Here is a 13,718-nt window from a genome sequence, read left to right as displayed (position 1 = left end):
CCCCCTTTCTATAAAACTTTAAACTCTTTAAATCAAGACTGCAGGTTCTACAAAGTTAAAATCATTCAGAGTTAAAATCATGGTTGCATGGTTCCCCTTCTTATAAATTTTTAAACTCTTGTACAGTTAATGAGTTAAACTTAAAAATCTATCCAGGTTTCTTCTTATTTCTCATCCTATAAAAATAAGAAAAAGATAATTTTAAAATGATATTATAAAAGTAATTAATTAAATTAACTAGTGTAGAAGCCCATAAATAAAGCCTCCCTTTTCCGTTCTAGGTTTCTCACTGCGCCCTCCATGGGTATCTTCAGTACCCTCTTCTCTCGCCGCACCCTCTCCCTTTCCCTCCTCAAAATCCCTTCCAGACCCACCTCCTCCCAGCCCGCCCCTACCCCAACCCCAACCCCAACCCTTGCCGGGCCCACCAAAAAGCCCCTCCACGTCCTCTTCACCCAAGCCCTCGGCCTCTCCCAAAAACCCACCCCCTCCGACGAAGAAGAAGAAGAAGAAGAAGAAACTGCCTCCGAAACCCTAACCGAACTCAAGAACAACCTGAAGCAGTTAGAGCAAGAGATTAAGACCTTCAAAGACAGCACAAAAGATGTTACCCTAAAATCAGAGAAGAAGAAGCAGAAGATGAGCTTGTTCGCTGTGTTTACCAATAAGCAGAGGGAACCGAAACCAAAGGAGGAGTCACTCGCTGCTGCTAAGAAGCTCTCCCCCGATGTGGCGGTGTTCGTGCAGTACTTGTTCAAGAAGGGGTATTTCAACGACGCCAATTTCGCTAAGGGGAGGAAGAACTTTAATCCTGATTGGTTCTCCAATGTCTTCGCCTTAGGCTATATCAAGTTTGCCGCCAACAAATTCGCCAGAGATCATCGAGAAATCGCCAAGTAAGATTAACTTCATGTGGGGGTAAACTCCATTCCTATCCAACATTTGATGAACATGTCCTCTTTTGGTAAAAATATTTTTTTGGTCCTTCTAAAATTTTAAAAGTTCCTTCTTAGTTTCTCTAGAAATTTAGAGGGACTAGAACCGAATTTTTCAAATTTTAGAGGGGTTAAAAACATATTTTACCCCTTTTTTCTCTATATATTTATGCAAATGTGGCTATCATTTTTCCTATAATTACTTGAAACTCTTGTGCTTGATACCTTGAACAGCCTGTTAAAGTGATACTCTTGTTATCGCATTTACTAAACTCTTGATTTGTGGTTCACGTGATTTAAAAAAAAAAATCATATGGTCTTTAATTAATTAAAAATATATGTATGTATGTATATATATAGGGGAGAACTCTTTGTTAATTGTTATTATGAGTAGTGAAAACGTTTAAGTAGATTCATTAGATTAACCACTATATGCATGGTAGGTAGCATAGGATTTTTTCACAATGAGCTTGAGTAAGATTGCCTTTAGGAGCATACTACCTATGGTCTCAAACCAAAAATTGTTAGATTAAGATTAACGATTCATGTAGTGTTAGGATCCCTGATACTAAAGGAGCATATAGTGTTACCAAAAATTAGTTTGGTGATGGTCTTCCAAACACAAGGAAATGCTTTAACTATCAAATATTTAGCTTATATTTTATTGTTGTGGTGATTTTAATAATTGATATCTTATTTGAGGATGGAGTTCATTTTCCACATCTATTGGTTCCAAATTTGTTGGATGATTTGATGGCTTATGAAAAAGAATCCTTAGAGTATGTTAGTGTCCATCAGGCTGTCATCCATTGCTAAGGAAATTATCAAATTTCTGATTTCATCTGTCTGACATTGTGTATGCAAAGTTGCAAGTGACTCAATTTACATTTCCCTTTAGATAAGTTGGTAACCTCATCTGTTTTGAAATTGAATTGGCAGCATGATAAATTTGGCTTTCTTTCTTTTTCCTTTTTCCTGGTGCTTATGTTTTGCAGTTTTCCCCAAATTATTTATTCCTAACCTGAAATTGGATTGACAGATGGCTATCAGGAAGTGCCTTGAAGCAAGTGGCCGTGTTTGGTTGCCCCTACCCCCACAGGAGTGGCGTCTTTCCTGCTAAAAGTCTGCGAAAGTTTTTTGAGGTTCCAGAAAACACTGTAAGGCATAGCATGCATTAAGATTTAAGAGTACTTTCACTACATTTTCTAATTATTTGTGGACAAAACATAGATGCAGTTCTTTAGGTGCTTTTGGTGAAACTTTTGCTGTTGTTCTCCGATCAGAATTGGAGTTTCACTTTGGCAAACACTTGAGAAACTACATTGAAGTTTTGTCTTTTGTTTGTACTAGTATCTGTTTACCTATGTTATCTATATTTTCTTTTTCCATCAGGTTTGCAGTGGATGTGCACTGCAACAATCATGCAAGTTTGCGAATCGAAGTGTATGGAAATGTGACGACACCAATAATTTGGATTTTTTGACTGTTATGAAGGTTATTACTCCATATGCTTTAGAGTCAGTGCACCCCCAACTGGAAGTGCCTGATGAAGTAAAGAAGTCGGTGAGTCAATTGCTGAAGGAGGTTGTGAAACTGAGTCAAACGACCTGAGATTGCTTCTGGTTGATCGTATATTGTTTTAACTTATTCTCACATATGGAGTAATAACCTTGCAGACCATTTTTGGAGATTACCTTTCTTGCTACACAAGCCTTAATGTTTCAAAATGATGCTCGGGTCAAAAGAAGAGAATTCATATGGACAACCTACCTCTCCTTAATGCAGAATTTCTCATGAGTGACAACGTTTTCTTTGGATAAAATGCTTGTATGAAAAGGACGAAAGTCATCTTTATGGACTATTAATAGTATGGGTTTTGGTTTGGGGAAGTAAGGTGATTTTTTTTTTTTGGTAAAAGTATTGAATTCTTTAGTTCATAGTATTTAAAAGAATAGTTGTTTATTTTTATCAATTTCTTGAATGAATTTTTAATAAATTAAGCAATTATTTTTTTAAGTAAAAATGTTACCAAACATGCACTGCCATGAACTTTGGGCTATTCAATATTGGAAGGGGTGTATCTAATAGGTTGCTCTATTTGTTTGCTTTTTCATTATAGGCTGAGTTTTCGGATATGCCAATTCGTTGATTTTAGCCCAACTTCTAAAAAGCATGGGTTGTTTAGGCTCCCCAGTCAAGATTCAAACTTCAAGTTTAGAATTATCCTGAATCTGATGCCTCTAACAAAGTTTTATTTTATCTTTGTTTTCTCTCTTCGATCCTCTAGCCATCCGCTGCATGAAAAAAAAAAAAAACTACCTTATTAAGACATTGTTATATTTTTCTTGTTTCCTTCATAGAATGAACAGCTACCACACACTTCATGTCTAGTTTTGCTTCAACAAACAATTATGGACTGAAAGCATAAACCCAATCAGCCCAACACACTAAGCAAGCCCATCCAAATTCATGAACTAGCCTTCGCATGAGGACAAGGATACATGTACTCAAAACAAGAGCACATGCACAAATTTCTCTTCCTAGTTTTTTTTAGTGTATAATAACAACACCAAGATTTGAATTAAGAACATAATAAATTACTCAAAGATTATTATTATGCCGACCATAGTAGATTATAATTTCGCTTCCTAGTTGTTTTCTTTTACCAAATTACGCTCTCAAATTTTTTGGATAATTTGGAATAATAACAAAGCAAATATTTGCCTCTTGTACATAGTACATACCAGAGCAAGCACGTGAAGGCTGATTTTGGATATAAGGAAGAAAGAAAAAGAAATTTTATTAGAAAGAAGTGAATAAAAAAAAGGAGGAAAAGAAAATCAGAAAGATATTATGATGACGTGAGGAAAGCGTAGATGGCAGAAGTTTGCGTTTGTCTGTTTATTGACGTCGGGAGGGGAAAAGCAAAGTATGAAAACACGCACTGGTCTTGGTTTTCTACGCTGACTGGTCTTCGAGTCTTTCTTTTGCACGTGCTTTTGATTCTTTTCAAGTTGTTCTATGGGAGAGACTAATCTTACTCTGTTTATTCTATTATTCCCATTTCATAACTTCTTTTTTTACAAAACTAATATTTCTGAGATGGAGATTAAGAGGAAAAGTAAGAGCTAGAGATTGAGATTTTCCCCCACAAAAAACGTGGACTTGGAAGGAAGTTGATCTTTATTTTTCTTGTTTTTTAATAAAAAAAATAATAATAATTAACTTTATAATGGTAAGTAATAAAAATAAGGGTTTTGCTAATGAGTTAAGGCCACTGGCGGAGCTCTTTGAAGGGACAGGGGAGCTCTGCCTCCCTTTTTTTTTTTAACTGCATATATATATGCATATAAAGAATTTTACGATAAAGAAAAAAAATATATATAAGGAATGTTTTGTTGGGGGTCTACGTAGAAATAGAGGTAGATTATGGGCCTCTGGATTACTTTGTCACTTTATCTCTCATTCAAAGGTATTTGTATCCAATTGAATTTGGAGGTTGATAATTATAAAATTTGAATTAATTTGATAGTTAATTTTGATAAATAATGATTATAATTTTTTTACTTTATTATTATTTTTAATGAAATAATGAAGAAATTAATATATTTATAATTTTTTAATAACAAAAGTTAAAAGAAGAAGAATTCAAGTACTTTGAAAGGAAATTGATGCAAAAATCAAAAGAAAAAACCTTAAAGAATTTGATACTCCACGCTTAGAGCAAAAAAAGCCCATAGTGAAGCCTAAAGATGCGAAGTCAACATTATATAAGGAGGAGAAGGAAGAAGTCTCAAAACTCAATAAATTCAAAGTCTAAGTCTCTTCCTAAGAGGAAACTCTCTTTTTTTAACCATGCTAGGCCAATATATTTAAATTCTAAAGTTATCTTTTGCAATAATTTTGTTTATTTTACTCTTGTGTATTTTAATTCAATTTCTCTCTTTCTTCTTATCTCTGCTACAATTTTTTATCTCTTGCTTGCAAATTGAGGATAAATCAATTTAAGTACAAACAAAGTAAACTCGACATTTAGACTTTCATTTTAAACTTTGCTGCTTGTGACAAATTGGTACATTTATCAATGAGTTAACAAAGGTTATTAGTATTACAAGTGTGAGATCAAAGTTATTTTTAAGTATTGAAATATGTTATATGTGTGCATCAACTTTTTTTTTAATCCAAATGTGTAATAAATTGATAAAAAAATTTGAAACAAAATAATTTATTATGCAACATAATATACTTTTTTATAATTTACTTTAATATTTTTATTTCACTTTTGTTTACGGTATGCAAATTTAATTTTAGGTCAATAATAATAATAATATTGACTAAATTATTTTTTTGTTCCCTTATTCTTATTTCAGGTTATAATTTGGTCATTTATTTTTTAAAGATGTAAAATGATCTCTTATTTATTGAAAGTTATAAAATAGTTTCTTAAACAATTTTTTAATAACATCTTTACTCCTTCAAATATTTTTTTTTGTTTTTTAAGGATAAACATGCTATAAAAATTACTTTGGATTATTTTACAACTTTTAAAAAATAATATATAATTTTTTAAATTTTTGTAAAAATAAAGAACCAAATTACAACGTAAAAAACACATAAGAAACCATGTAAATGTTAAATTTTATTTTGGCCCCCCAAGAATTTTAGTCTAAGCTCTACCACTAGTTAAGGACCTGTTTGGGGTAGTTTTTAATTTTGAGTTTCAAGATTTTTAAAAATAATAACATTTTTAATTTTAGTTTAAAAAAATTAAACAATTTTTTAAAATATGATTAATTTCAAATAAATTTATTTTGAAAGTTTCATATCATATTAAAATTAATTTAAAAGTGTTTGTGTGATGATAATGTGAGTAGCAACTGCAACGATAAGAATATCAATGGTGGCAGTGGTAGTAATAATAGTGGTGGAGGTGACAGTTGTGATGACAAAGATGATATTAGTGGTTGTAGCTTATTGTGGCGATATTAGTGGTGGTAGCCTATGGTGGTAATGTTGTTGGTGGTGGTGGTTGTGGTGACAGAAGTAATATTAATGGTGATTGCAGTGATGTCAGCGATGTTGGTAGCAATGGCGATGACATTGACGTTGATGAGAGTGACACTGATGATGATAGTGGTAGTGGTAATGATACAGGTGATGACGATGATGATAATTTGTTATGACAATAATAACCATGATAATGGTGATGGCAATGAGAGATATGATATTGGTAGTGATAATGGTAGTGACAAAAAAAAGTGTCATCATCAAATGAAATAAATGTGTGTTTTTTTAAAAAAATTAAATTCACAATTTTTTTTAAGTTTGAAAATGAGTATAAAAATATTTTAAAAATAACTTAAAAATCATTTCACATTCATTTTTGTCAAACACCTTTTATTTTAAAAATTACATTTAAAATCCAAAAAATAAAAACTTACCACCAGCCCAAACAATCCCTAGAAATTTAAGAAGTGAATTTTTTTTTTTATTATGAATCGTATATAAGGAATCACATTTTACACATCCTAATAAAAAAGAAATTATTTTTGACTTTCTTCATAAGTGCCCTTAGAACACTATTTAATATTTGTCAATAAATAATTATATACTGAAAAAAATAGAATTAAAATAAATTGAAAATATACATTTTTATATTATTATCAACTCACATATTACCTAACGATAACTCACATATTACCTAACGATAATAAGTGTGATGATTTTTAAGTTATTTTTAAGATGATTTCTTATTGATTAAAGATTAATTAGACTAATTGTGCATTATAATGATAAGAGGTGAGGTAGATGCATGAGAAAATTCTCGTTGTCATTCCAAAAAAAAGAAAAGAAGAAGTATTAAAACTACACTGGAGGAAAAAAAAAATCATTTTTTCCTTATTTTTATCTATCCAAACAATATATTTATATTTATTTTCTTGTTTATTATATCATTTCTATTTATTTTTCTTTTATCCTTGCTATTTCTTTTCTCTTTATTTCATCCCTTTCTAATATTAATGTATTATTATAATTTTTTATTCATTCATAAAAAATATAATAGTTATTATAATAATTATTTCTGTTATTATATTATTTTTGTGTGCTGACATTAGTGAGTAAGCTTCAAGACACATTATTATTAATAAAAATATTTTCATACTTTTTCCATTTTTTTTTATAAAAATACAAAAAATTAAACACGCCTATTGATTAGGCATTTTATATATTCTTTAAAAACATAAATAATGTTTTATTTTATTAAAAAAATTAAATAATTGTGATGTAAAAATTATAATATTCTAATATAATTTTATACTTGTTACATAACAATTACTATTTATATTTTAAACTATTTTTGAGATATTTATTTTATTATTAATTTAGTATTTTGATTTTAATTTTGTATTATGAATGGCACTTTTATTTATTATTCATATTATTTATCCGAAAGAATCTTAGAATAATTTTAAAAAATTGAACTGACATTTTTATTTTTTAAAATATTGATAGCTGAAATATTCTCTAATTCAACTTTATAAGATATTATAATATACGATGAACGTTAAGAAAATTGTTTTATAGTCACTTCATTATTATCACAGTATAAGAATAATACAATAAAGTTACTAACTTCATAATGTTATTATCTATTATAATTGTTGTAATTGATTTATTTAATACGATACTTACTATCCTGTATAAAAAAAGCACATGATACTTATTATATATTTCTGTGTGGTGGCATTTGTCATAACTGAAGCTATATTTACTTAATTTACACAATGAATCAATTCTTCATACCATACACACATTCAAATGCAAAAAAAAAAAAAAAAAGAAACAGTTAAAATTATTTTAAACACATTTCAGTTATGTTCAATAATTAATATAAAACAAATTTGCCCGTAATCTTGATCTATTGATCATGGATTAAAAGATTAGATATTATTAATTCATTATCATGGATTAAAAATCAAAATAATCAATTTTTTTTTCATAGATATTTTTATCTTATACTACATACTCTAATTGGATCTGCTCCTCTAAAGTGTGGATCATGCATTTTAAAAGACAAAGCACAATAAGTCAATAATAAATATTAATTAAAAAATAACTATTGATATTATAGTTAATTTTCAATCTTTAATTTTTTTTAATCAATGATTATACGTACGTTCTATCATCTAAAATGCAATTTCTCACTTTAGAGTAATTTAGAGTAAAAAGAGATAAATAATTGATAAAATTTAATGATGTGAGATGATAGCAAGAGAGAGATAAACAGAAATTAATGAAGGATATTAGTGGGGCATTTATAAATTTTGGATGTCCTAATATCACAACTCATTTTATTTACCCGTCTAGAAAGAAAGAAAAAAAAAAAGTAGCAGTCTCGCACACGTTGGCGAGTTGAAACAGAAAAGAGAGAGAAAGTGGGACCCACTAAAGTCATGCAAAGGTGTGTGGTCACGTGAAAGTGGAAGCAACGAAGAGAGTTATACACACCACCAACATCATCGCCTTGTCCCCGAGGCATCACACTCCAACACGTGCGCCGAACTCCCTCACACGTGTCCCTTCCCTCTCTCCATACGACGCCGTTTTGGCCCTCCTCGCGAATCGCATCGCATCGCATCTTTTCCTCGCTCTCGGGCGGTTACGGTTACGCGAACACAATTCCGGCATCTCGCGTGTATATAAAATAATATATGAAAAAGTAATGTAAATTTTATTGAATATAAATAATCATGTATATCAATATGTAACAAACTCTCCTTGTGTATGTGCTTTTTTCTGTTGTCAAAGTTCCCAAACTACCCCTGAAATGTCGTATTCTTACCTGAATTGCGCAAAAGGTAATAATAAAATATATATATATATATATATATATAAAACATGGTGTTATAAATTTTATTATTAAGAATGAATAGTATCATGTGTGTGTAAATGCATCCTTGCGTAAGTGCTATGTACCGAAAATACCCCTGGGGTCTTTTTCTGGTTGAAATTATGAGTGCGTCCTCTATCTATCCCTATCAACGAGGGCTCATGGACTTTCAACATCAGTTTTAGCTGTTCAGGTCAAATAAGCGTGCTTTGTAATAATGCAACATTTTGGCGTGTCAACTCCCAACCACAAAAACTAGGGCAAAGAAAATTTCGAGAACTACAACTTGTACTACGTACCTCCAATATTTTTCTTTTATACTCATCACATTCATAATTATCTGAGACTATGTTTATGATATATAATTAACACTTAACGGGGGATTTATGTTAATTAAATCATGTTGATATCCGGATAATAAAGCTGTGCTGTAATTAATGCATCTTAGCTATATTTGAGATGGAGGTGTACTGAGAATGACACATGATATGCTTCTTAATTAATTATTCGGATATTTTACTTACATTGTTTGGGTTTGTTATCCCTGATTGCATGTATGACTTTCTGTACTAGTTACCTTGACTTTAGACTACAAATTAAATTAAAGATATCGTTAGCGTTTATCCGGATATAGGAAAAACTATGACAATTAATAACAGAACTTACTAAACTTAAAAAGCTTTGTTACACTCCAGAAAGAAACCAAATGACGTAAAAACTAAATATCCAGTCTCAATAATTGGTAATTGTCTAGATTTTTAAAAATAATAAAAATGTTTTACTCTTTACATTAATTTCATGAGATTATAGTAACAAAATACTAAACATATTATCTATTTTTGGTTCTCAATTATGATATAGTTATATTGTAGTATCAAGCTAATATAACAAATCATTTGCACATTTATTGATTTTAGGATTTTCTTTTCTTACATTTTTTTTTGTCTTCAATTAAATAAGAGATATTTTTAAAGTTAAAAAAATTGTTTTCCCTTTATCTTTTTCAGTATTTTCAAAATTACTGAAGCATCCTATAGACAAGATTAATCTAAGTTAAAGATGTATTAATAATTTTCAATATTTACAATAATAATAATAATTTAAAAATCAAAAATGTATTTCCCTTATTTAGTGTTTATAGATGTTTCACTTTTTTAATTTTTGTAATCTTTTTTATCACGAGAAGACTAATTCCATTCATAGTAATTCTAACAAGTACCAAACACGGTCTCAACATATGGGAGATAGTTAGATTTCATAAGCATGATAATAAAGATTTGATTCATTGGTCATGTATTTGCAAAGTCTGTGTTGGAACATCTTGCTAAAAAAATAAATATTGTTAGTTTGACTAAAATTGAACTTAGTATTCTCAGATAAGGATTTGAGATTCGAGTCTTGTAAATAGAAAAAAATATGATTAAAAGAGTAGATCATATTAAAGGTGGTCACCTAGATTTTTCTATGAAGATTAATCATCAACAAAGCTAGTAAGCTAATGACATGATGACTCAAAAAAAAATCTAACAAATACAAGGTACACCATAAAGTATATTATAGGCCATGACATTTGTGTTTTAAAAAATAATTAACAATGTGAATATGCTTTATTTAAGGAAATATGTCTCATCACTAACATCATCGTACAAAGCTTGAATACATGACGACACTCATAGATATGTATAAATTAGACAAGATGCAAAAATAAAAAATGGCACCAATTTATAGGACCAACACATGTTAGCATGTTTTAATCTCATTCGCCTTAATTTCTACTTGAAATTGGAGAGTTATGTATGTACCCTCTCGAGTTTGTAGGTAACCTATAATTCAACATGTTTTAGCCTTATTTGTCTTTCAACACAAAGCTAGAGGACTACGTACCCTCCTAAGTTCATGGCCAACTTATAACTCAACTCGCTTTAGCCTTATTTGTGACCTATGCACAAATTATAATTCATATTGTTGGATACTCCACTCAGATTATAAACGAGAATAATGTGATTCTCAAATAGGTAGATAGTTAACAAACAAGTTGAGAACATGACCATAATAGGCTATCTCCATGAAGAAATAAGTCCATTAAATGATATTTCAACTTTTGTGACCCATGAGAGGATGGATAGAATTCACTCTTGATGGACCATACATAAATTATTTTCATATTGATCTTTGAGGATATATTTTATGTGATTGAAAAGTGTGGAGAATAGGAAAAAGACAATAGTATTTATAAGGAAGGGAAAAACACATATCAAGCATGTCAAAAAATTAAAGGATGAATATAAAACAATGCACATATTTCTTAAGGTTGTATTTATCAAATCTTAAAATGGCACAACTCGCAGGTGTGCAGTCACTTAGGCATCACCGTTTTTATGGCATGCATTAAATGCGAGTATGAAAAAGAGAAGTTTTGTGACGTTAAATTTATCTTATGACTAACACTACAGTGCAAATCTCAAATACATCATGGCACTGATAAACATTTGTACACATGACACTATGCAAAAATAAAAAAAGACATTAATATATTGGGTGTCTTATTTTAGCGTGCTTTAGTCTCATAACTTTTGGCTTGAGACTAAAGGGTTATACCCTTTCGAGTTCATGGTGACTTATAACTCAACATGCTTTAGCCTTATTTGTCTTTCCACTCAAAGCTAAAGGATTGTGCATCCTTCCTAAGTTTGTGCTTGACTTGTAAATCCGCATACTTTAGCTTTATTTGTCTTTTGGCAAAGGGCTAGATGATTGTGTACCTTTTCAAGTTCATGGTCAACCTGTGAGGCTGACCTATGAAGACAAATTATAAGTCATGAATTTTGTTACTTTGCTTAGCTTATGGATTACAATAATGTGATTTTCAGTTAGATAGGTAGTTAAGAAACATACTGAGTACACGACTATATATAATAGGATAGCCCACAAGGAAATAAGTAGCCCCCTTAAGTGATATTTCAACCTCTATGTCCCCTGAGAAGATGAACAAAATTCACTCTTAATGGACCAAACATAAATTATTTCCATATCGATCTTTAAGGATTGTTCATGATTGGAAAGTGTGGAGAATGGGCAAAAGACAAGACTATTTATAACAAATGAAAAGAAACACATTTCAAGCATCCCATAAAATGAAAGTACAAATCTAAAGCAATGCACATAATTCCTAAGGTTGCATGCATTTATTAAACCTTAAAATGACGCAACCTGCACGTGTGCAGTCAACTAGGTATCACCTTTTTATGTCATACATTAAATGGAAGTATGGAAAGTTGAGGTGTCATAAACGTTAAATTCATCTTATTGTTGACACAATGGTACAAAGCTCGAATGCATGATGATGTTGTAGTCTCATTTTCCTTTTAACCAAGATTCAAGGGATATGTTGCCTTTAGACTTTGTGGTTGACCTATAACTTAACATGTTTTAGCCTTTTTCATACTTAAGCTTGAAGTTGAAGAATTGTGTACCTTCCCGAGTTTGTGGTCAACTTATAACTCAACATGCTTTAATTTTATTTGCCTCTTAACTCGAGACTAGAGAATTGTGCATGTACCTTCTTAAGTTTATAGTCAACATATGAGACCAACCTATAATAGGATACCCGACCAGAGAATAATCTTCTATTAAATAATATTTCAATCTCTTTGTCCCTTAAGAGGATGAATAAATCTACTCTTGATGGACCATATGTAAATTATTTCCAAATCAATTTTTGAGGATTTTTTGTGATTGGATAACGTGGGGAATAAGAAACAAACAAGGTTATTTATAGGGGAAAAACATGTGTTTCAATCATCTCTTTTGTGGTTCTTGACCAACCCTTGGGATCAACCTATGAAGACAAATTATAAATCATAAAGCCTCACCAGTCATGTTATGTGACATATGGACAATGGTATTGTGATTTTTAGATAAGTAGGTAGTTAAGAAACATGTTAGGATTTGACCATAATAGGACACACCCATGAGGGAATAACTACCCATTGAATGATATTTCAACTCCACACTCACTGAGAAGAAGAATCAAATTCACTCTTAATGGACTATAAATAAGTGATTTCCAAATCAATCTTTGAGGATTTTTCATGATTAGAAAGTGTGAAGAATGAGCAATAAACAAGACTATTTATATGGGAGAAACAAACACATTTCAAGCATTGTGACAAATTAATAGATAAATATGAAACAACATATATAGTCACCGAGAGTTATATTTATTATACCTCAAAATGACACAACCCCATGCGTGAAGTCACCTTGGACATAACCTTTTTTCGTGACATGCTTTAAATGTGAGTTTGGGTATATGGAAGCACCATAAACATCAAATTTATCTTATTGTTGACACCAGAGTACAAAGCTGACATACATGATAATGGTGATCGATATTTATGCATAAGATAAGATGCAAAAATAATGGAAAAAGAAACTAAATATATATGGATAACATATATTAACATGCTTTAGCTTTATTCGTCTTTCAACTAGAGGTTTAAGGAGTTTGAACTCTTTCAAGTTGGTGGTAAAACATATAACTCACAAATTTTAGCATCATTCACTCAAGGCTAAGGAATTATGCACCCTCTAAGTTCATGGTTGTCCTATAACTCAACATATTTTAACATCATCTGCTTTTCAACTTAAGGATATTAAATTTATGATCAACTCACAAAGATAAATAATACATCTATATAATTATTTTCTCTACTCAATTTATGGATGAGAATATTTATTAATTATAATAATAATTATTATTAAAATACTTGTTAATTATATACACTTTTAATTAAATATATCAAAATTGTTTCCACTTAAAATACCTTTACAACTTAAATATTTTGTTCTTTCTTTAATTACTTTTACAGACTTATTTGTGATACTGCCTC

General features: G+C 30.4%; 1 protein-coding gene across 1 annotated transcript; it reads left to right on the top strand.

The window, feature by feature from the left end:
- Window positions 1-247: 247 nt before the first annotated feature.
- On the top strand, window positions 248-2,824 carry LOC100796418 (uncharacterized). The gene is made up of 3 exons (XM_003543149.5): window positions 248-896; window positions 1,975-2,092; window positions 2,328-2,824. Exons 1-3 carry the CDS (start codon window positions 301-303, stop codon window positions 2,544-2,546), a joined length of 933 nt encoding a protein of 310 aa, XP_003543197.2. The 5' UTR covers window positions 248-300; the 3' UTR covers window positions 2,547-2,824.
- Window positions 2,825-13,718: the final 10,894 nt, after the last annotated feature.

This window comes from Glycine max, chromosome 13 (genome assembly GCF_000004515.6).
Source record: "Glycine max cultivar Williams 82 chromosome 13, Glycine_max_v4.0, whole genome shotgun sequence".
Classification (NCBI taxonomy): domain Eukaryota; kingdom Viridiplantae; phylum Streptophyta; class Magnoliopsida; order Fabales; family Fabaceae; genus Glycine; species Glycine max.
The sequence above is the reverse complement of the archived record's forward strand: the minus strand, read 5'-3'. Positions and strand labels throughout refer to the sequence as shown.

Coding starts and splice junctions, on each gene's coding strand:
- LOC100796418 (XM_003543149.5), top strand. CDS start 301: ATGGGTATCTTCAGTACCCTCTTCTCTCGCCGCACCCTCTCCCTTTCC. Junction 897..1,974: donor GATCATCGAGAAATCGCCAA/GTAAGATTAACT, acceptor TTGGATTGACAG/ATGGCTATCAGGAAGTGCCT. Junction 2,093..2,327: donor TTGAGGTTCCAGAAAACACT/GTAAGGCATAGC, acceptor TTTTTCCATCAG/GTTTGCAGTGGATGTGCACT.